We start from the raw sequence: 24,619 nt of genomic DNA on the forward strand, positions 1-24,619 counted from the left end.
TCCCTCTTCTTTTATCTTGCTGTTGTTTGCCTTTTCTAATGGGGGGGGGGGGGAAATCAAGCACTTCTATTACCTTTCTGAGATGGGAAAGGAGATGGTGATTCCTTCCCTGTGTTAGTTGGGAGGATTCATGGGGTAAGAGGATTGCTGGAAAAATGCATAGAAAGGATAAAAGGAAGTTCCGGGGCGTAGACAGGAAGCATTTGCACTGCTCTCCGAAGAAGAATTTCATTCACTTTCCACGGTGTAGCCACCGAATGGCCGATGCGTTGAAGACAGAGTTCAACATTGTCTGATATGAAAGGAGGCACAAGCAGGCTGGACTGGGGACGGACAGTCTCAGATCAAAGGCAGGGTTTGAGAGACTGACCAGGCCATGGGAAGGTCTTGGCGTTAGAGTAATTGGTGATGCTGTCCCTCCAGGAGAAGGTGGACTTGAACTAGAACCCCAGTCAGCCAGCAACACAGTAGGAAAGGAGGGAGGAATGTGATCCAGAGGGGCAACCGCTGGACCCCTCCCTCAGTTCACTGCTTCCCCCAAACCACAATGCTCCATATCCAAGTAGCAAGCCTCACTCAGAGCTACTCTGGAGTCTTCTCTGGAGGTGTCGATGGTGCAGCTCTTTCACTTCTGGCAGCTACTCTTCCTGTCAGGGGAGATGTGTTTCCCTCCCCCCAATAAAGGATTTATTAGCTGTGGATATACCCATTTCTCCAATTAGAACGTTGTGTTTTACAAGCACTGACCACACACTGCATCCCCTTCCATTCTGTCCTTAGCAAGAAGCTAAGCAAAAGTCAGGTGCCAGCTACTACTCAAGTGCCTTAGTTAAATGAGAATCCAAATAAACGAAGGTCTGCCTTGTGGTATGTCATTTTTCAGTTTAAGAATTGTAAATACACTTATGAGCAATAAACAAGTAAGGAAAGATTTAAAACTATGCATCTCTGTAGATATTCATTTATTGTCATATCATGTATACATTAAAGGTTATGCTGATGTTTTGAGGAAATACAGAGCATGTATTTATTTTAAAAATTGATATGGAATTCATCTCCAACACAACCAATCTTGATAAAAGAAGATGCTATTTACATAATGTTTTTTTTTTTTACTTACTAAAGCATAAAATAATTCTCAGTTAATAAAAACCCTATGTTTCTTGTTTGGCAATACAGGGTGAAGTACGGAACTTATATAAAGAAAATCTGAGCATTCTGGAAACTGCCAAAAAGTATGGCTATGAAGTAGTAGACACATTCACTATCACAATGGGACGGCACAAAGAATTTCTGCAGGGCAATTGTGGATGCCATTTTCATGAGGTATTTGTACAGGCTCTCAGAGTTGTGTAGCTTTGGGCAGCTAGGTTTGGTTTTTGTTTGTTTGCTTGCTTGCTTATTTATCTTATACTTTAATGTATTGCCTGTTTTGTTTCCCATAAGAAACATTACATGAAGAGGAGACTATGTGACCACCAGCTTCATGAAATGAGGCATTAAAAGTCATTGCTCAGACATGAAAGACTCGGGATGGTGCATGGTTGAAGGCAGGAAGGTGTGGGAGTCTGAAGAGGGCTGCCTTCTTCAAAAGACTTCACACCTACCTCCTTTGCACCTGAAATCCCAGTGAGTTTATTAAGATTTCCCCCCAGAACTTGCCAACTTTAGATGCCCCAGTACAGGGGAATGCCAGGGCCAAAAAGGGGGAGTGGGTGGGTAGGGGATTGGGGGGATGGGTATGGGGGACCTTTGGGATAGCATTGAAAATGTAAACGAGGAAAATACCTAATTAAAAAAAAAAAGATTTCCCCCAGAAACATTGGGGAAAGGTTACTTACAGGAGCGTGTGACTCAAAGATAGCTACATCACAAAAAACCTACCCAACATGGGTGATATACATCATAGAAACTGCAATTCCAGAGTACTCAGCTCAACCTGGCGGCAGCTCTACCAAGGTCTTCTACAACAGTGTCACTGTTTAATGGAGATAGTGTTTGAGAATCCTGTAGCCATCTGGGCTTCTTGAGTCTTGTAAGTTTCTTAGCTGCTTCAGTTGTTCCAATCTCCTACCGCCCTTGAGGAGGGAATGCTTCAGTTCAGAAGAAACAGCCACACCACACTTGGAATCTGAGCTCTCTTATTAACACTTGTATGACTGCAGGTCCCAGGAGACTTTGCTGGCACTCAGAGGAAGGGGACCCCAATTTACCTTCCCATCAGATCTTGAATCACTCCATTTGTTCTTTCTTGATCGGTTCCTTTTACAGTCCAGAATATACTTGGTTGACTAGTCATATGGCAGTTTATTTCTGATCCTGTTTTATTTATCTGACATCACTCCACCTTGATCCCCAGATCCTCACAGTACTCAAAAGCCATTAAGACAGTGTCTGATCTTTGTGCTTTGCTAATAGATGCACATCATCTTCTTAAGTGACCAGTGACACTAAATCTCAGAGAAGTAAGAGCCAGAAACCATGGTGGGGAACATCTAAGTTTTCAACTATCAGCCTGAAACTTGGCCATATTGTTTCAGAACAGATTTTAAGTTATAGGACACTGTGTATCTAGTAATTATTTCCACAAGAAAATATACCACCCATAGAATATGTGTCCTATTTATAAAAACTACGTGCTTAGAAATACAAGCCTGAGTATTTTGGAAGAGAAAAAACAAAACAAAACAAAACAAAACAAAACACAATGAACCATCCCAGGATCATGGTGTATCACAAAAGCAAGCCAATCATCACCAAACTAAATGAAAATGAGCACTTTGAAAAACAGCATACATTTTCAAACCTCTTTTAGAAAATGTTTACTTATTTATGTTTATATGATGTGTCTTCAGTTCATACACTGAAGAAGGGTCTGTGCTTTTCTTTTTCTGCCTCAGAGCACTGAAAGACTAACAAAGGATTGTCCTCCAAAGACAGAGAACACAGCTCCAGTTATAAACGGAAGATGTCCTTCCCACGTTTATATTACATCTCTCTCCTGTCGTTTACACTAATAGTCCTGGAATATAAAAACCACACACACAAAAAAAAATTCTTTGAGCTGCCCATAGTAGAATACTGATTTATAATTACTTCTAGCAGAAACTCTTTAATTCACAAAAGAAAGATTAAAGCATAATAAGGAAAATATTTCACTTATGAGGTTATAGCATTGTCCTACAACCATCAAACACACATGGTGTTTTGTTGACGGTATTCCTAAGGTTTTGATGGCAAGCCATGCGCGTCTCCCACAGATGATGTCAGCTGATTCCCGAGTGCTGCGGACCGTGCTCAGGCTCTGGGGATTGTGATCAAATCAGCTTCCAGGGGCACTTGCCTTTGTGGCTATAACACGGGGTTGATGTGATCATCTTTCTCAAACTCAGCCACTGTTCATGAACACGATCTTTCTTTATGTGCATTTTGAAGTCCTGGTATCTCGGTGTCATAATGACACTGACATCTTAGTGTCACATATTGAAACTGTAAATATTCTGTTGATTATCATCTTTTCCTTTATGTTTATGTCTTATGAGACTAGCAAAAAAAGAAGAAGAATAAAGAAGAAGAAGAAGAAGAAGAAGAAGAAGAAGAAGAAGAAGAAGAAGAAGAAGAAGAAGTTGACCTGAAAATAAAAGAAAAAAAAATACAAGAAATGACAAGAATTTTGGTGCACGAGTTTTATCCTCTTAAACTTAACTAAACAATCCTCCTGTACAGGGAAGGATACCTTTGAGAAGCTCGTATACACATTGTAGCGAGATATTAACATCTGGTTGCTGGGTGGCCAGAGTTCTACTGCAGATATAACAAACCTGGTTCTGTGAATTCTGCCTGTCACAGGTGAAAGTGAAGGTCCCGGAAAGCCTCGTTTGTCCGCCAAGGCACCAAAAGAGAATAGTCTGTCACCATTGAACCTACAAGCTGTTTCCAAATGGTGTGTGTACAGTTTGACTCGAAAGTCCTCACTGATTGGCCAGGCAGGTGTTTCTTTTTACGGGTGGGAATGGAATCTTATTTTCTCAGTGTTTATGCAGGACAACAAACGGGATCCTGGGAGCTCTTGCCCAACAGAGGATTCAGATGGTGCTGTTCCTTGCAGAGCAAACATCTTCGGTGAAAAGCAGAGACCTGGAAACTATTCAGAAATATCAGCCCAAACCTAGCTACAACAAGGGCAAACCCACAGCGATTGCTGGGTGGCTATTAATTAGTCTAATCAGTTGTGCAGGCCTTTTGTAATACCTTTAATGTCTGGCAAATATGACAGTATCTTTTGACTCAGGCAACAGTGAGCATCTGGCTTAAGACCCAATGGGTTGCCTTGGTATGTAGACATGGAAAGGAAAGAGGAAAGTGTGTTAGTTCTGTTAGAGAGTTTTTCTCCAGGAGTCTATATTATTTGACCTATTGGATAAACAACGTGATGGAGCTTAGAGATTCTTTTCTCTCCTTCACATTTCAAGATTTAGCATCTAAGCTCAATGAGTGTTGAAAATAAACAACATACCTTTGGGCTGAAGATGTAAGTCAGTGATAGAATATTTGTCACTTACCTAGTGTGCATGAGACACATAAGCACACACACACACTCATATGCACACATAACCACACTTCCCCCACATATGCACACATACACATACATAACACACATACACACACAAACTCTTTATGTTCATCTGTCTAAAACTGAAGTAATAACTTTTGAGGGAAAAAAAGGAACAAATAAAATTAATACATACCCGATATGGAAAAAAAAAAACCTCCAAGAATTCAACTACTAGGATGTATTTGCTTTTTGTAATTTTTAAAAACTAAATATAATTACATCATTTACTCCCCCCTCTCCTCTCCCCACCCCCTCTCTCCTATTCTCCCCTTCACTCACTTCCAAATTTACAACTCCCTCACCCCTAATTAGTATTGTCACATATACATAAATGCATACTTATATAAATGCAGCCTGCTAAGTCTGTTTAATGCAGGTTTTATATACATAATTCTAGAGATGGCCACTTGCTCAGACCAATAAGGTGCTCATTCCTACGGGAAGGTTTATCTCTCTATAGTCAGTAGTTTCGAGTACTTCTTTGTCTAGGGGTGGAGCCCTGTGATATTTTTCTATTTCCACTTTAGTGCATCTGGTTGTGTCGTCATCGTTCAGGTCTTGTTTAAGCAACCATGTTGTTGAGGTCATGGGTGTAGGTTTCCTGTCATTTCTGGGAGACACAATCATATAGTTGACTTCTTGGTCCTTTGGCTCTTACAATCTTCCCACCCACTTCTCCCACGATCTTCCCTAAGCTTTCCGTGAATGGTTGTGTTGTAGATGTATCCGTTTGGTCTGGGTGCCCACAGGATTAGTTGATCTCTGCATTTTGACCATTTTTGGCATCTTATAATGACCTCTATCTGCTGCAAAGAGAAGCGTATCTGTGAGTACAAGAACAAGTATTTAGAATGCATTTAGGAATTATACTGGTTTAGTAAGGTGGTTGTAATATGTTTCTTCTCTAAGATCCGTGACTCTGCTAGCCCTAGGTAGTGCTAGTTGATTGATTGGCTAAGTTTCTAGTAACCTTCATGATTTTCCTCCTGTTGAGTGGGCCTTTAATTCTAATCACACAGGTGTTGGTTACCTCCTAAATATAAATACCACTATTACATCTTTAGGGATATCTTAGTTTTCGTAGTAAATTACTATGACAATATTCTCTTAAAATGCTCTTAAGTACTGTAAGAGCTTTACTGCTGTTATGAAATCACCTGGAGAATGCATTATAGGACTCAAAAAAAAAAAACTCATAAGCTATATGTCCTCAAAGACAAAACTCACGTCTCTTTGAATTTTTGTTCTCATTAGTATGGACTGTCCTGCCATTTACAAACTAAAGATTTTGCTTATTCTTTCTTACCAGTTAACAACCCAAATACATCGGATACCAAGTCCTGTTTACATGTGCATACTCTTCTAAGCCTTGGTCCTATATTCTGTTCCAAATACAGCAATCTTGTTTATTCTTTGAGGCAGACAGCCAGCATTTGTTTAGTGAGTCCATTTCTAGAGCTAAACAGTAGAAAGTAAAAATAAATAAGACACATTTGCTCCTAGCTTCATATTACTAAAATGTAAGTTATAAAAACCCACATAGTACAATATATAGAGTAGCATTTTAATGATATATAGAGGCTAAGGTGGTTACACTAAAAGATATATAGGACCTGGTCTGAGGATTGAATGAAGCTTCTCTTTAAAAAACAAACAAACAACAAGCAAACAAACAAAACAGAAACAAAAACAGAAAATAACCCTGTTTAGTTGGATTGTGGTAGAACACTGGACCTAGCTAAAGACCCAAGGATGTAGGCCATTCTGACCCCATGGAACAGAGAGAAACTCCAAAATAAGCTGCTGTTCTCAGAGAACAAGGAGCAGTTCTGGATACGGCAGAGCATCGGTGAAAAAGAGGGACTGGAGAAAAACAATCACGGCCCAAATCACAGTGAAAGCTCGGCCTTTAAACCTGTAGGTAGTGGACAGCAACTGAAACTCTTCCAGGGACGAATGAGGTGGTAGTATTTTTTGTCTGAAAGTTGTGATCGAAGACCTGAGAGAGGTCGTTAAAATAGTAACTGTTCTTACAGAGAAGTTGTGCATCCACCCAGCACTCACATGGTAGCTTACAAGTGTCTGAAACTTCACTAGATGATTTTGACTAGATGATTGTGCCCTCATGCTGCACATACATAACTGCAGGCAAATACTCGTGCACATAAAATAAAAATAGATACATCTACTTTCAAAAGATAGGGCATATAGCCAAAGAGGGTGGGGGAGGGATAGGGAGAGAACTAAAGCAAGAATGTAAGCTAACTTCTCCAGAAGTCAGATGAGGAAAGGTAAAGGCCTACTCCTACTCCAAGGAGCACAGAAGCGACAAGCCTAAGACAGAAGAGGACGAACACAAGCTATTTTTAAAAAGCATAATCTATAGGTTTTATCTGTGGAATGAAGGCGTGGGAAGAATCAAAGGGGATTCCTAACTTGCATGACTGATTAGAGAGCTGAGGCATCAAGTGAGACAAAGAAGAACTGAGAAGGGATCAGCTTGGGGAAACGGTGACGAGCTCTGTTCTCAACATGTTGCCTTTGAGATGCCTGCAGGACATCCAGGTGGTGTTCTGAGTGAACGAGCGGGCAGTTGGAGACACAGGTATGAAGATCAAGGGGCAGGTTGAGACTAGAGGTAGGATCGGGAGTCATCAGTAAATAGGCAATAGTTGAAGCCATAAAAATAGATCAGGAAAGGCTTGGGGAAACATGATCATGTAAATTTAGAGCAGGAATGGTTAGAAACAGAGCTGGAGTATCATTTGTACAGGTCCTGGAAAGCCAGAGTAAAAAAAAAAAAATTATCAATACAGAACGTCAAATGTGGTAGACACTTCATTTCAGATAAGGACTTCAAATCCTCATTATATGGCAGGGCGAAGCTCCTATCTGACATTGAAGTGTATAATAAGATACTGGAGCAGGAAGGAAAGGACCATCAATTGTAAAGATATAACACATGGGGGAAGTGGGATTTCAGAGGCCTTTTATCTAACAAAAAAAGAAAAGCAACAAAGGGAGAAAGATGTTGGATTTAGTTGAGAAAGGCATAAATCATGTTTGATTACTCAAGAGAACTAATCAAGAGTTAAAAATACAGATGAGGTTGAGGCTGTTGGAGTAACGCCTCCCTTCACTGAGGTGGGCAAGAAGTCAAAGTCACTGGTGCAGGGTGGGGGAGGTGTCTCTTCTTCTTTGTCATTTGTGATAGATTCTTTGGATGTTTTCATATTGTAGCTTCCAGTTTCTAGTTCTAGGGCATATCTTTCCCTTTCCTGCACCACCCCTCTCTGTTTTAGAAATTGATTCCCCATAGTTCCTTCTGCATAAAATAACCACACTCCTACCATTACCTTGGAGCATATTCTCAAGTTTTCTACAAGTTGATTAGAAGAGACACAGATCGGTGTCTCGTGACAATGGATTTAGATTAGAGGTCAGTACTTGGTAAGGATGGATTCATCATCCATGAGAGACTCGGGACTTACTAAGACGATAGGGTATACAATGCTTTATTAACCTCTAACTTTGGAACACTCTGTTCTAAATGGGATATCTTCAACAAACCCTTCCTCTCAGCACTTAGGGAGCTATGCAAAAGAGAAAGAGAAAAGATTGTAAGAGCCAAAAGGGATGGGTGACACCAAGGAAATAGTGTCTTCCAGACTCAACGGGACTGTCAACGGGACTGACACAAGTATGAACCCACATAGACTGTGGGAACGTGCTCAGGTCTTAGGCAGATGCAGTCTCAGGGCTGAGAGAGGAAGTAGACACATGTCCCCATCCGTAATCCAGACTCTATCTCTTGACAACTGCTTGCCAAGGACAAATCAATTTTCTCCAATGGCATCTCACTGGGTACATAAACCACACTTACAGGTGGTCCTCATGCCTGACAGGAAATAGCCTATGCAAACAAACTCAATGGTGGTTTTGTAAATTGTTTTGTTTTGTTTGGGCTTTTTATCTATATGCCTTTGTTTGGACATTTTGTATCTTACTGGTACTTATATATTAGGGTTTCTGATTTTCTGATTTTTATGAATTTTGCTTATATGTGTGTTGTACCTGTTTGTGTTTCTTCTGCTTTGTTGCTGGGTTCCCCCCCCCCACTATTATTATCAGCATTGTTCTTTGTTTGTTTGTTTGTTTGTTTTTATTTGCCTGTTTTCTAAAAATAAAGAGAAAGAAAGTGTGGAGTTGGATGGGTGGAGAGGCAAGGAGGATCTGGGAGGAGATGGGGGAGGGGAAACTACAATCAGAATACAGTGTATTAATTTTCCATGAGAAAGAATAGTACTCCATCTTAAATCTTTGGCACTATCATTAAATCAAGTCGTTCTCTCTCTCTCTCTCTCTCTTTTTTTATTACAGTCTAAGGAAAACACTTCACAGTGCTGGTACTTTATTTCTTTGTGTACATTAGGCCATGAATTCGTATGGAATGGGCTCCAACAGCTCAGGCTCTTTTCCATTAGTCCTCACAAAGTGTGCTTCTCTGGGTGGCACAGGCTGGTGCTTCAGCTGCACCCAGGTGCCCTTCTCCTTGGCTTCCTTTTTCTTCTGGTCGTTCTCCTTTACCCGCTTCAGGAAGCTGTCCCTGCTCTTTGATGTGCTCAATCCGCACATTGATCCTCTTGCCCAGAATTTTGCCCTTAACCTGTTTGTTGTCAATGATGCCCACGGCATGCTGGTTGACATTGTAGACTCTTCCGGTTTTGCCGTGGTAGCACTTATGGGGCATTCCTTTTTGAACAGTGCCCATTCCCTTGATGTCTACAATATCACCCTTCTTGTAAATTCGCATGTATGTGGCCAAAGGAACAACGCCATGTTTCCTAAAAGGCCTAGAGAACATATACCGGGTGCCTCTCCTCTTTCCCTTTGTGTTCGTCATTTTGACGAGTTACTGGAAGATGGCTGTGGCGGCTGTCCAAATCTTTCTCTTAAGAAGGTTAATTAAATGGAAGGGAAACAAAGAGTGTCATTATTTTATGTTGACCTGGTATTTTGTTTCTATGTGGTAACAACACATCTCATACTTTGCAATACCAGAGCCCAGAATGTCAGTATGGCTAGAAAAGTGAGCTCCCCCCCCTCAGCACGTCATGCTGATGCAGTAGACCATGATGGCAGGAAGTTCACTACTAACTTTAAACAATATAATTAAGATTCCAAGCTGCCAGGAGTGGTACCGTCCATACTGTTTCATGTTCTGTCTTGGAGAAAACAGGACATATATTTAAAAATACTACATCTCTACTATATGGATTCTCAAATAATATTAGGATACTAAGTGATCTCAAAACCCTAACAATAAATAAAGTTGAACATTGAACTGAATATGATGATGCATGCCATTCGTCCTAGCACTCTGAAGGCTGAGGCAGGAGGATGACTGAGTGCAGAAACTTGAAACTAGCTTGAGCAACAGAGCAAGATAACAGAAAGTACGATGCTATTTCCCCAACTAATAAGTAATTAGTTAATTAGTTAGTTAGTTAACATCTAGATTAGTTTGATATTAATGTCTACATTAGGTTTTTCAAACTCTTTTGAACATGAAAATGTTTTTCTTTTTATTTCGTAAGTTCACCTGTGTATTTATTGTCAGATATGAGTTAAAGGGTTTGATCAATTTTTCAGAGATGGTACCTCTTAAAAAGCCCTTCACATCTGCTAAGTGAAAAAAAAAAAGAAAACATCCTTATTTCTTAACCACTGGCTGTCTTACTCTAAATGAAGAGTCAACAAATCAGATCCAAAGTAGAGCCATTGCAATCAGTAACCACTTCTTCCCATTGCAAGCGGCAAATCATCCCTGGGCTGCTATGACGCAGACACTGTGAACTCTGCCACAGCACACCACTGACATTAGCTCTGGAAATGGTCCAGAGACCAGATGTGGAAGAAATGGTGAGAGGTATACAACTATTTCTTTTCTCTTTCACTAGAATTCCTGTGAGCAAGATTCTAAAAATATAAAAGTCTTTACTTCACCCAAAGTACTCATCTTATAAAATGTGACTTAGAAGGCAACAGAAATTAGAACTTCAGATGCCTAGGGAAGTTGGTGAAATAGCATCTTACTTTCTGTAAGGCACCAGTAGGAACCCATTGGTTGCTGATTTCTCAAGTGGTTTTGGTTTCTTGTTTGTTTGTTTTGTTTTTCAAGGCAGGGTTTCTCACTGTAACCAGCCCTAGATGTCCTGGACTCACTTTGTATACCAGGTTGACTCCAAACTCACAGCGATACACCAGCCTCTGCCTCCCAAGTGCTGGAATTAAAGACATTCGCCACCATGCCTGGCTGATTGCCTAAGATTTTACGGCAAGCCATTAGTGCAAAGCTGGTCAGCCACTCGTTCCTCTCTCCAGGGCCATGCAACCATGAAACTGCACCCGTGCTTACAGCATCTTACCAGTGATATGCAATATTAGGACTGGGAGCACAGGTGCAGTAAAGAACAGTTTAACCTTGAGGCTTGACAGAGGATATAAGGGTAAAATGTATATCTGATTGAGAGCGCTCTTGAACCTGTTCCAGCGGGCCCCTGAAATGCAGCGATCAGAACAAGCACTCAGAGGTCTCCTGATGAGAAATGAGGTCCCTTAAAAAAGACCAGTGTTGTCAGAGCAAATTCCTACAGGGAAGGTAGCAGATGGAAGCACTGGTCACACAAAGTATCTCTGAGTCTTTGTTCTGTTTTTGCTTGTTTACTTATTTGCTTTTGAAACTCCCTATAGCCAAGTTTTTCTGGAACTCATTATATACTCCAAACTGGAATAGTTTATGGGTGACCATCCTGTATCAGATCCCCCCCCCATTTACTAGAATTATAGGCCTGAGATGTCATTCCCTGGTTGATGCCTTATTCTAAAATATTATTGAAGAGAAAGCAATGAAACAGATACCTGGGAGCCAAAATCCAAAGCGTCCAAAGACCCCAGAGATGTGTAGACCTGGAGGAAAGTAAGAACTCACCTTAGAGTAATTGAGACTAGGGATATTTGATTTAAGGATGGAGACTGGGAAGCTACATGGGAGTATAAGATAATAGTCTAGAGTCCCATATAATCACACTGCTTACTTGAAAGTATAATTTGTTCTCAGAGCCAATGCTGAAGGCCTATGGCACCGGTTTTCAACCTGTTCATTGTGACCCCTTTGGGGGTTGAATGACCTTTTCACGAGGGTCGACTAAGCCCATCAGAAATATCAGATATTTAATTATGCTTTGTGACAGTAGCAGAATTATAGTTATGAACCAGAATCCAAAATAATTGTATGGTCAGGGATCACCCCAACATGAGGAACTATATTAAAGGGTTGTAGCATGGGGAAGGTTGAGAACCTCTGGCCTATGGGTTAAGCTCTCAAAAAAAAGATGTAGAAGATACCCTTAAAACATGTTATCTTGAATCCCAATCCTAAGCATCTTTGTCTCATTTGAAACTTAGACTCAAAAAAATAAATAAATAAATAAAAGAATCTTGGACTCCCTTGAATCGATACTTCGAATGTTTCATAATTAAATATGTGGGGAGTGAGAGAAAGAAAATCATTCCTTTCTATCTTCCAGAGTTGTGCAGTGTCCTGAAATGGAATTAAAAATTAGAACTCCCCAGCTTTTAGGTGTTTTATCTAGCTGTAGTTTGATCCCACTTCTGTGGATTCTTAGGCGTCTTAGCTTGTCGTGTTTTTGAGGCTCACTGGCATGCCAAGTGTCTATAAGTAAGCAGTACCTCAGCATTGTACACTTATAAGTTGACAGTGTAGTTTCTATGATCAATTGCATGGTTAGCCTTAGAAAGCAGTCAGGTCACCTTGTAGCTCTCAAACCCCATCCATGATCATCATTCAAGACTGCAGTCAGGACGCCCCTCTGAGCCAGTCCAGGGCAGTTTCTGGAAGACTTGCACCATAGAAATTGTTTCCTATTTTGTTCTCTGAACCTGGAACCACATCAAAAGTTCTCTGGAGGTTATTCAGGTCGAGATCAGTTTTAGAAAAGGTATTTGCTTGTCGCAGATCTGCCTGATGGATTTCCAGTTCTGCAAGCCTGCACCCTGAACAGGCTTTTGGAAAATTAGAAGTTATTTCAGATGTAGCTATTAATTCCCATAGCAAGACTCCATTCTGATGAATGTTTATGTGAAATCAATTTTGAGTGTTGAAGCTGCCTGTGCTTATAGTTAAAATTTCAATGCTAGTTTCATGGTGTAACTTAAAATAATTTTCCATTTGGAAAGTCTTAACAAAAATCTTGGGTCAAAAGTAATCAAGTTGAAATCTGGCATCTCTACACATTCTAAAATATCTCATGACCACATTTTTATTTACATAGAAATAAAAACATGTAATTGCAAACCAAGAGATATCTCAACATGTTTAAAAACAAAAACAAAAACAAAAACAAAAAAAAACAAAAAACTATGGGGCAGTAAAAGTTACTTCTTGGCTGCAAGGGACAAAAATCTCGGTTCTCCCTCCACTGAGGCATGAGGCGGCTGATCGCCTCTGGAGTTTTTATTTGCCTATCACGTTGGTTTCCACTCTCAAATTATCCTAAGTACCACAGCTAGCAGATTGACATAACAATTACTATCAAAAGACTGTAATTTCGACCTGCAAATAAAGTTGGAACTCCATACCTGTGTGAATCATATTCTAAGCTAGATCCTTGCTATGCTAAATCTTTATTATAAAACATGACAAATGATAAGACATTAGTATGTTGAACAATGCTATCACGATAATAGACTGTCACATTTAGGAAACCAATTGTCCTCTACGTCTTCTTAAAGTATACTTCACAACAGCAAATTTAGAAAGTGGGCCAAGAAAAAAATGTAAATAGACTCACTTTGGATTAAAGAGAATGAAAAAGACTTGTTGGCTAATATTCCTAGGTAAATACTTCAAACATTTGCCAAGGCATATATGCCTGTGCCATTAACTGTATTGTTATTAACCATGCGTAGTGAATTCTTTCCTTTCTAGGTAGGCATGCCTACTTTTCAAGAGTCATCTCCTCTGTAGCCCACCCTACAGCAGTGTTTGTGTGTATAACTAAGTTTTAGTCCCTGGTAGAGGTGTTCTGTGCACATCCTTTGTCGTGATTTCAAGGACTAAATCCTTCATTGACTTTTTTCTAATAGTTAATTCATACTGTTTATTGTCATTGCTCAAAGGCAACCTGACATTTGTGTCACTAGCTGTTCTCTTTCAAAGGTACACTACCCTTGACACATCACTTGGATTTTTAGCAGCCTCAAACGGTCCTCTGAATTCTGGGAGGATCCCAATTGGCTAGTTTCCACAAAAGATCAAAGGGAAGGAGCTTTTTTTACTATACAGGTATCAAACATCTTCTTTGGCATAGCATTTTCAGCCCTTACAGATGTGCCTAAATTACTTTTTCTCCACTTTAGAGACTGGAAGTAAAATAAGATGATATTTTGACACTTGGAGACAGGGTAGCAGTTTGAAGACTGAACGCTAAAATTTTACAAATCAGTTCAAAGAAATAATAGCCCTGTAAAGAGTCTCTCATGCCTACCATAAATTAGCACCGAGTTTTGTTAACATACCCACAACTATTCATTACATGGGAACAACATGGTGCCTGACCTTGTAGATCTAGTCCCAGACAATGTCTTTGAAGTCACTTCATTCTTGTTCCTACTTCAAGTATCTTAGACATGTGTCTTTATATAGTCCCCATGAGGGTAGGGACCAGATCTGAATTCCCCCATGTGTTCTCTAGCGCAGAGAACTCTGAATATTGAAAGGTGGGTATTACACAGAGGGGGTAGTCACTAAGTATTTATATATGAAATACTACCTCATTTTATTTCTCTTTTTCTTTTCCATTGTGAAGGACTACATGAATTGTTGTTCACTTTAAGAGTTCAAAAATAAGTGCACCCAATAAAAATATAACTCTTCCATGTATATTTGCAATGTGGTACATAGCTCCATTTTAAAACTATATTCTTGATTTTAATCCTATTTATTTAAAAGTGTTGGGCTGTCAACACTTATGGTTGCTAGATTTATATAACACTGAGAGGAATTTATAATTTATTTCTCCATAAAAATGAAAACTATAAAATGCTTTTTAAACTGTAGAATAAACATTGTTCTTTCCAGGTTGTTATTGAATATTTCATACATTCAGCTATTAACCTACATTTTAAACTGTATAGAATTCAATGGCCTTTATTACATCTTTGTTTATTTCATTTATATGTGTGCATGTGCATATGCATGTGTGTATCAATCAGAGAACACAGTTTTCTCCTTCCATTATGTAGGTCCTGGAAAATCGATTTCAGATTGTCAGACTTGGTTGAAAGCACCTATACCACCCAAACTTTACAATCAAGTTCCAGAAAGTATAGCATTTAAGGATGCTCTCCATAAAGAAATGTTCTCTTTTAATGTAGGCAGAAACATAATAATATAAGGTGAAATATGCTTGACAGTGTAACAAACATCGAGCACGTGATGAATGCTGGATTTTGTCCCATATCTGCACTGAAACCTCTCTGACCTCTAAAAATGGGCACCAGAGACCCACAAATATGTTCAGTTCAGTATGTTACCCCACAAAATCCTATATGCCTCACTCACCCAGTTATGATGAACTCCAACTCCTGGAAGCAGGAGACAGTGATTTTCTGTGTCCTTTGGGACAAGCCACCCCAGTGAGCTCAGTGATCATGAGTTACTCCAGCGCAGGCCACTGCCTTCTTGATGAGACTCAAGCTATAGTAAGCTATATCTGCAGTCAAGTGGAAAGTATGGTTGAGGTTGTTTCCCCACAAGGCTTCTTAGCCCTAATCACGCAGCCTGGCCAGAATATCTACCCATGAGTATGTTACAGGCGATGTGCAACTGAAACCCTCAGCCCAAGCACAGGGCTCTCTATAAAAACACACTGTTAGTCAATCCATATTTTCCTCCTGCTCCTTAGGGATCCTGATTCCAAGATGAGTGGCTTATCAAATCTTATGTATAAATATCCTGTTGAAAATCAGGATGAGGACAGGATTAGAATTGTTCCCTAGATGTTGGATTAAAAAGGCATTAAGGGGACATATCCCTAGCTGGCATGACTCTGGAAGAGCAGAAGGAAAACTAGACAGAAGAGTCGTGTTTCTAAAGGACATTGAGGGATTCAGAGAACACAGCTGTACTTGGAACTTAAAGACTGTGAACCTTATGGTTCAATGGCCCTGAGTGCTTAGCATGCACCAGGCCCTGGGTTCAACCATAAGAATAGACACACAGAGAGACACACGCAGATGAACACATGCACAAGCGCATACACTTACACATACACATGCATGTCCGATACACACACACATGAGTACATGCATAAACACACACATGTACACACACAGACATGCACCCCACATCAAAGATAATAGGCTGTGAAAAGATGAGGATCACTACCGTTGCTGTTGCTCTGGTTACACACACACACACACACACACACACACACACACACGAAAGTACACACGCCTGCACACATGCATGCACATGCACACACAGTGAACAGGACTCTGTGGGAAGAGGAAGGAAGCAAAGTTCCTAACAAAGAAGGTTTACCTATTGGCAAGGAGGAGTTAAGTCATGATCAGTTTTGAGGGTAGACTCGATTCATACTCATGGAAGAACAGCTCCGACAGAAAGCCCAGCCCCCAACAACCAGTACTTTTGGTTCTCGGATAGTCATGGTTATTTTCCTATATTGATTCTTAGCGTGTATGCTAGGAGTTGACATGGATCCTCTGATTTCACAGTGCACTTTAATCCCCTGTGAAGCCCTGCTGGGGTTATCTCCTCATTTGTCCATGTGATCATTTGAGTCTGCAGCCAGCAGAGCATGGTGAATTAGTCATGTGCTATTTATTGTAAGGGAGGCTTTTGAATGGTCTTTCTTAATCACTGAGAGGCTATGGGAGAGCATTCTCATTTTTAAACATCAGCTTTAGAACATATGATCATTTTCAGTAGATACATTCAAACGTAACTATACGTTTTCATAGTCAATGATTACCTATTTCCACATAATGCCTTGGTAATTTCCTATAAAGAAATATTTCATAATGTTGAAGTCTTTTTCCATCCTGAAGCAAATTGTATGTGCTAGTGGTGTGGCACACATGACGACAGGGACTTTAAATGGATTTAATTCACTAGAGCGATTTTGAGAGAATTCCTGTATCTGTATATATTTTGGCAAATCAAAATGGAAATAATTCTCGTTATTTGTCTGCATTCAGGATTCAGTATCAAATCAATTGTGACTTAAAAAAAAAACAACAACTGAGTTTGGAAATATAATATTTTATTATTCCCTAAAAATAGTTTTCAAAATCAAAGCAAGGTGAACTAACTATGGTGTGCCCAACCACATGGGTATTCAGGGTCCATTTTCAACAGCATCTAACAGTAGGAACATTGGTAATCAAGAGTATTAATTAGCCTGGCCTTCAGACACTTCTGGGTAAGCCTGTCATCCCATCTCCCCTTTTCAAGACAACCTCAAACTCTCTAAAATCTGAGCTAAATTATCACATTTCCCATTGAGCCATGGCAAAGCATTGATACTGCCTTTAGGTGAAATTTCTTTATCTCAGAGAACATACTGAAGTACGCATTTTGGGATACCTTATCTACATGTCTCACGAGTAGCAAATACATCAGGCTCAATTATTAAAATAACGTTGAAAGCATCATAGCCTTATGTTTTGTGATAGAGACTTGTCTTCATTTTGCATGTAATTAGCTCATAGACGATCCTTGCAACTGAAAAATATTATGTCAGGGTTTCATGCCGTACTTTTGTTTAAATTTTTCTTCACATAAACTTCTGAAATGTTGTTCACTGATATTAGTTGAGGACTAAACTAAAATACAAAAGACCTGCAGGCAGCGTTGGTACCTTCTCAGGCCTACCGTACAGGAGTTCTGATACCACCGTGTTGGAGTCGTAGAAGGACATAGCAGGAACTCCACTCTTGGCATGTGGAGTGTCTGCCCACGCCTAATGGCAAGCTGAGCTCTTCATCGCAGTGCACAGGGATTCTTCTCCACGAGTGGATGTTTTCATTGCCCTTCATAAGGGCTACTCAATCTAAGGGTCTGATAGAAGAAAAGCCAACTTCTCATGGTGGCGATTCTCATAGAAAGCAAACCCAAGGTTTGAAAAGCAGCAGGAATCCTAACTTAATATCTGATTCTTTTTGAAACACAGGTCCACTAGTTCTTGTTATGTAAATCTTACCTGTGCCCTTTAGCAGCCTCTGTGTGGCAGCGATGCGGGGCAAGCATGAACGTCAGTTACATTGCTCTATGTGGTGTTCAGATAGCTGTGATTTCTGCACCCCTAATTTCTTGTTCTCTATTTGCAGGTAGTGAAATCAAAGTTATCCAGACAGCACCACGTTATCAAGATGAAAAGATCCAAGAACCATATTGTGGGGAAGTACTTCAGTAGTCAAAGCAAACTAAAACAACACAATTCTGTCCCAAATCTTCATTCACCGTATCATGTCAGAGGCCCGATAAACCAGGTTTGTGCTGAAATCCTGCTCAGCAGAATGTGTGCGAGTCAGAGGTCTGCGCAGGCGCCTTGAAAGAGAGCCGATTGCGCAGACTCCCTGGAGGAGAGCCGAATTCACTGTTGGAGATGAACCTTTCACCTCAACCTGAGAACCAAATGAGCCTCACACGTACTCTGCAATGACTGTACAATCACCAGCACAAGCGCGCACAGCCAAGCACACAGCTCACAAAAAGCACAATGACACATTTTTCTCATGACCGCACACACCCACAAGTGACCTTGAGTATCCGTTAGTTTCAGGTCGAAGCACAGAGCTGTACGGAGATCACTTGAAGTGTGATCTCAAAGTATGACCACGTGGACCAGGTACTGGACTGCAACGATAAACAGAAAGACAGAAATACAACAGCATGGAGATAGGCGCATGCGGGTTCTGTGCTCTCCTCTCCAAAGGTTCACTGATGTAAGAATGTTGAAGAAGCAAATACATTCCGCACTTAAGAAAAGATAGCACTGAAGTTCTCTACTGGGAGAAGTGGAGTACTTATGGTGGTTTGAACTTTGTGCATCCAATGCTTATGAAAAGCATGTCTTCTTATGCTTTTAAAATGGTACAATGGAAGGGAAAGAACAGGAGTGATTCTCTACAGTGGAATTCAAAAGAGCAATAGGAAGCAATGTTACATTCAACTCTGAGTTCCTGTGTGTTCCACAAAGATCCCCCCACCCCTAGCTGCCTGTGAGCTTAGATGGGGAGCACAGTCTAAATGGATGGTATGCATAATTGTAAAGTGTGGGACAAAGTGAAGTTCCCTGTCTGTCACTTTGTATATTTGTGGATGCTGTTACTAAGGTAGCTTTCGCTTGTCCCTATAGGCCTGTTTAATTTAAGACAACAGTTACATTTCAGATATTGTGCAAAGAACTGCAGAATTCTCAAATGTAAAAGCATGAAGCATTACTATGTGACTAGTACCCGTATTCTTCTGTGAACAAATGTATTTAATTCAAATTAGAATAGGCATACAAGTTTTTTTAATGAAAATTGTGATATAAGAATGAAGCGTACCTAATTCCATCATTGAAAACTTTTTCTTCCGTCTTTTTAGATACAAGATGGTAAATTTCCTTATTATACCAATTCTTTGTTGTGAGATAACATCTCACTGCCATGGTGGGTTTTAAAGGATGATTTGGGCATAAAGAAAGGAAGCTGAGAGGAATAATTCAGTGTGTAGCTGAGATTACTAAATATACAAATACCTCAAGTTCATTGCCATAAAAAATAAACCTATTGACCCATCAATTATTTAGAATGAATACCCACCTCCTTCAAATGCTCTATTTTTGTATACATATATATTTTATAAGAACATAAACATGAATTTATATTTAACTGTTTAAAATTATATTTAAATACAAATATCACTTGATATAAACATTATATGCATTTAGAAATGGACTTTTTGAACAATGGTACTGAATTAACTTAAAATGAAATATTTTTCATATGTACACCTATATTCCAACACTGTTTTTAGATTTTCTGTTCCTTTACCCTGATATAATATGTTAGCAGTTGATGCAGCTGCTCCATCAGATGTCCATAGACTGAGTATTCACCCACATTGTCCACTTAGTGCTAAGCCTTTTGTAACTCACTCTCCTGATAACTCTGGAAACCCTCTGACTCGAGTCAGTCGGGCATTTTCCTGTTCACCACTAAAATAATGCTAGATTTTGGATCCACTGTAATGTATTATCAATAAATGTCTAGCTGGTAATCATTTGTGCTCAGAGAGCATCTTTTACCATCCCTCTTTTACAACCGTTGTTAGATTTATTTATTTTACTTTATGTATGTTTGAGTTCTGCCTGTGTGTATGCACTGTGTGTGCGTCATGTGAGTTCCTGGTGCTGCTGGAGGTCAGAAGAGAAAGTTAGGTTCCCTGAAACTGGAGCTACAGAAGGTTCTGAGCCACCGTGTAAATGCCTGACAATCAAACTACCGTCCTCTGTCTGAACTTGTGTTCCTAACCATTGAGCCAACCCTTCAGCCCCTTACCTTTTTGTCTGCTAGAGTTATACAACCACACAAAGACTGACACCTGGTAAGGTGTATTGTCAAGTGGATCTTCTCACCTTAGAGAGAGAGAAACAGGACTGACTGAAAAGTTGCTTCAGCTCTGACATCATCTCAGCAATGCACGGGATGAGCTCACTGCTGTGGCCTAAGCCTTTGAATATATTTTAGTAATAAGTATTTCTCTTTATTTTCGTATGAGAAGGCACTGAAACTCTTTTTTTCTTAATCATTTTTTTCATTTACATTTCAAATGATATCCCCCTTCCCAGGTACCCCTCCACAACCCCCCCAAACCCATCCTCCTCTCCCCCTCCCCTTTGCCTCTATGAGGGCACTCCTCCACCCAATCACTCTAGCATCCCCCTACAGTGGGGCATCGAACCTCCACAGGACCAAGGCCTCCCCTCCCATGGATGTCAGATATGTGTCTGAAGCCATGGGTCCCACGGAATCCTTTGTTGGTGGTTTAGTCTCTGAAAGCTCTGGGTGGTCCGGTTAGTTGATATTGTTCTTCCTATGAGGTTGCAATCCCCTTCGGCTCCTTCAGTCCTTCCCCTAGCTCTTCCATTGGGATCCCTGTGCTCAGTCTGATGGTCGGAATTGACTATCTGCATCCGAATTGGTCAGATGCTGATAGCACCTCTCAGGTAACGGCCATACCAGGCTCCTGTCAGCAAGCACTTCGTGGCATCAGCAATAGTGTGGGGGATTGGGGTCTGAAGATGGGATAGATCCCAAGGTGGGACAGTCTCTGGATGGCCTTTCCTTCAGTCCCTGTTCCATTTTTTTGTCCCTGCCTTTCCTATGGGCAGGAATAATTCTGGATTAAAATTTTTGAGATGGGTAGGTGGTCCTGTACCTCAACTGAGGGATCTGAGAAGGCACTGAAATTTTAGTGACTGTTTCAATCACTTAACGGAAGAAATTCTATTTTGCAATGGGTAAATAGATGTGAATACGTGCCTTTCCAAACATACTTCTCTATTTTAGACAGTTTTAATTTGAGCAGGGGGAAATAGGAGTAGGTCTTTAAAAACACTTTTAAGTGTGAAAGTTACAGGAAGTGTATTGTTTTGAGTAAGAGTTGATCAGCATCCAATCTAAACCCAACATTTAAAAACACATTTATAGTATTACAAGTCAAGAATAACTGCACAAACATTTCCAAGCAGCTCTGTTGACGCAGAGCAAGGGTCATGGGGCGTGCATATGTGTACAAGTGTGCATTCACATGTGAAAGGGAGGGCGTGTGTGTGTGTGTGTGTGTGTTTGTGTGTTATAAGTACAGTGTAGTGTTCACCTGTAACCAAGCAGAACCCTATAGAGATGCCAAAATGCACTCACCTTTCCTTGCTGAGCTGGCTTACACTGGAGTCATCCAACCTTTTTAGAATGGTTTCCTTTGAGACTAGAAGTCTTCCGCACAGAGGACTAGGTCTTACCTTAAAGCCTTGGGAAGACTTACCGAAAACAATCCTAAAGGAAACAAAGAAGAAAATAAAACTCAATGGTATCCTGCATCTTTCGTTGGTCCCTTTAGTTTCATCTCACTGGAAATACCAAAACAAATATAAAAATGGGTGTAAAATTACATTATCCAATAAAAATTCCTTTCACTAGTCTACAGCTTTGGCATGGAAGGAGAAAAGAGGCACCTACTATTTTGAAAGTTTGAGCCAAGATTGCACTAAGCTTTATCCTTCATTTAAGTAAATGATGAAACAGAAATACAAGAGAGTCATCCAAATCTTTACTATTAATGTTACAGTTAAAATAACACATGAAACAATTATTTCAAAAGCACGCATCTCAACACAAAATGGCAATACTCACCTCTCACCTTATTGACTGGATCAAGGAATAACTGCTTTGCAAATGAGTTTTGCTTGCTTGCTTGCTTGCTTGCTTGCTTGCTTGCTTGCTTGCTTCTTGGCTTGCTTGATTTTTAGACAGCGGCTCCCTATGTAGCCTACACTGGTTTGGAGTTCAAGATCTTCCTAATGAGTGCTGGGATTACAATCATGAATCATCATGTCTGCCTGTATTTTTGTAATGTACATTTCAATTTCAAATGCTTTTGATTGCTCTTGGAAGTGAAGGCATTTTTGATAGATCATTTCAGCTAGAGGAGTTGATCCGGAAGTTGTCACAACTCCCACCCCTACCCCAAAGACCTTAAGAAAAGAGGATTCTGCGCATGCCTGCAAAGGAGACTCTGTGTTTGGCAAAGCTTCCACAGTTTCCTATGGTCCAAGAGCCTTTTATGGTGTTTTTATTGCTGCAGTAACGGTGTTATCAACTTCCATAGTCCTCTGATGACTCACTCACTTGGTGTACAGACGGCCAGACTCTTTTTCCCCTCACCAATACAAACCATGTTCCTAACACCACAATCTACTTTTCTTTATGTTCACTGAAATTTAAAGCATTTGTTTTGTGGATCATTTCATCTCAGCACACTCAATAATACATAATCCATTTGTTCACTCTTACTAGGTATCGAGGGTAATCTGAAAGTCTATTTACAATTGTAAGTCAGCATACTTCATTAACTCTAATGGAAAGAACAACATAGCTACATTTAGAGACAACATTACAGCACATTCCTACCTGGTGGCACTGGATTGGCATGGATATGTGGTGGCTGGCATCTTAACTACAACTCTAGGCCTCCACAAAAAAATTTTCATTTATGTACTAAAAGGCTTTTTCTTTCTTTCTTTCTTTTTTTTTTTTTTGGCTTTTTCTAATACTGTGTAATACATCTTAGAAAATATTCTAGGTTTTGATTAAGTTATGAAGAGACATTTCCTATCTCAAACTAAGATTTTTGCCCCTCCCCCTATGGTTTATGTATAATATCCATAGTGTTCAGTTTGTTACAGGTAATAAAAGAATGTATACTTTTTAATTGCATAAAAAAAGTAATTCCACAAGTCTCCATAAGACTGCTTAGATACATTTAAAGCAAAGTGATTATAATTGATTATGATCACATAAGCATACAGAAGTAAGAGGGTTTCATAAACTTAAAATGTATTTGGTTGGTTCTCAATCATGTAGTGGTTTTGCTTATTATATGGTTAGCGGGCACAGTGTGTCAACTTGAAACTTTTATCAAATGTGAGCAAATGGGACATGGTCCAGACATATTTTATATTTCCTTCCATTGTAGCTCCACTTGCTCTTATCATAAAAATTGATGGGTTGAAATCTTATAGAATTCATTTTCATGTGAGTATGACATCAAGGTTGATATTTTAGTTTTCCTTAAAGTTTCTAGTTTATATTGGGTCCATAGTATACAAATTGTAAAGATTAGAACATTAACTGATCTTAGAAAGTAAAGGGTTCTTTGCAAGTTTTCAGACAGGGCCTCCTTCTACAGCCTAAGCTGGCTTGACCTCTTAACCTTCCAGCCGTGCCCTCCAGAGTGCTAAGGTTATAAATAAGACTATGACACTATGCTTGGCAGAAGGAAAGAAAGAAAGAAAGAAAGAAAGAAAGAAAGAAAGAAAGAAAGAAAGAAAGAAAGAAAGAAAGAAGGAAAGAAAGAGAAAAAGAAAGAAAAGAAAGAAAGAAGGAAGAAGGAAGGGAAAGAAAGAAAGAAAGAAAGAAAGAAAGAAAGAAAGAAAGAAAAAAGGAAAGAAAGAGAAAAAGAAAGAAAAGAAAGAAAGAAGGAAGAAGGAAGGGAAAGAAAGAAAGAAAGAAAGAAAGAAAGAAAGAAAGAAAAAAGGAAAGAAAGAGAAAAAGAAAGAAAAGAAAGAAAGAAGGAAGAAGGAAGGGAAAGAAAGAAAGAAAGAAAGAAAGAAAGAAAGAAAGAAAGAAAAAAGGAAAGAAAGAGAAAAAGAAAGAAAAGAAAGAAAGAAGGAAGAAGGAAGGGAAAGAAAGAAAGAAAGAAAGAAAGAAAGAAAGAAAGAAAAAGGAAAGAAAGAGAAAAAGAAAGAAAAGAAAGAAGGAAGGAAGAAGGAAGGGAAAGAAAGAAAGAAAGAAAGAAAGAAAGAAAGAAAGAAAGAAAGAAAGAAAGAAAGGAAGGAAGGAAGGAAGGAAGGAAGGAAGGAAGGAAGGAAGAAAGGAAGGAAAGGAAGGAAAGGAAAGGAAGAGAGTTTTCAAGCATCTTAAAATAAAATGAGCACAATAACCTTTCACTAGGTGTGTGGACACAATTCTCCCCAGAATATGAAAGGTCATTTGGCTTCCAGGTCATTTTTGCCTTACTAACTAAAGCTCTGAGAACATAATCCACGTAGCCCTTGTTAGTTGGTGAATGATATGAAATAATGGTGCATGAAGCCAGAACTGAATCCAGTGTAGCCCAGGTTAGTTCCT

At 39.7% G+C, this 24,619-nt stretch overlaps 1 protein-coding gene and 1 pseudogene across 5 annotated transcripts in view; one reads left to right on the plus strand and one right to left on the minus strand.

The window, feature by feature from the left end:
* Window positions 1-19,991, plus strand: part of Cped1 (cadherin-like and PC-esterase domain containing 1) — a 270,698-nt gene extending 250,707 nt beyond the window's left edge. For 3 of the 5 annotated variants that reach the window (XM_006505042.4, XM_006505039.4, XM_006505038.4), the window contains 2 exons: window positions 1,180-1,326; window positions 18,050-19,991. In XM_006505042.4, coding sequence (XP_006505105.1) covers window positions 1,180-1,326; window positions 18,050-18,274 — 372 coding nt within the window. In that variant the 3' untranslated portion in view covers window positions 18,275-19,991. Of the gene's footprint in view, window positions 1-1,179; window positions 1,327-1,446; window positions 1,707-18,049 lie in introns of those variants that run through there. The other 2 variants (XM_011241054.3, NM_001081351.1) reach the window with 2 other exon arrangements.
* Gm42573 lies at window positions 9,044-9,533 on the minus strand (annotated as a pseudogene).
* Window positions 19,992-24,619: the final 4,628 nt, after the last annotated feature.

Source organism: Mus musculus, chromosome 6, assembly GCF_000001635.26.
Source record: "Mus musculus strain C57BL/6J chromosome 6, GRCm38.p6 C57BL/6J".
Classification (NCBI taxonomy): domain Eukaryota; kingdom Metazoa; phylum Chordata; class Mammalia; order Rodentia; family Muridae; genus Mus; species Mus musculus.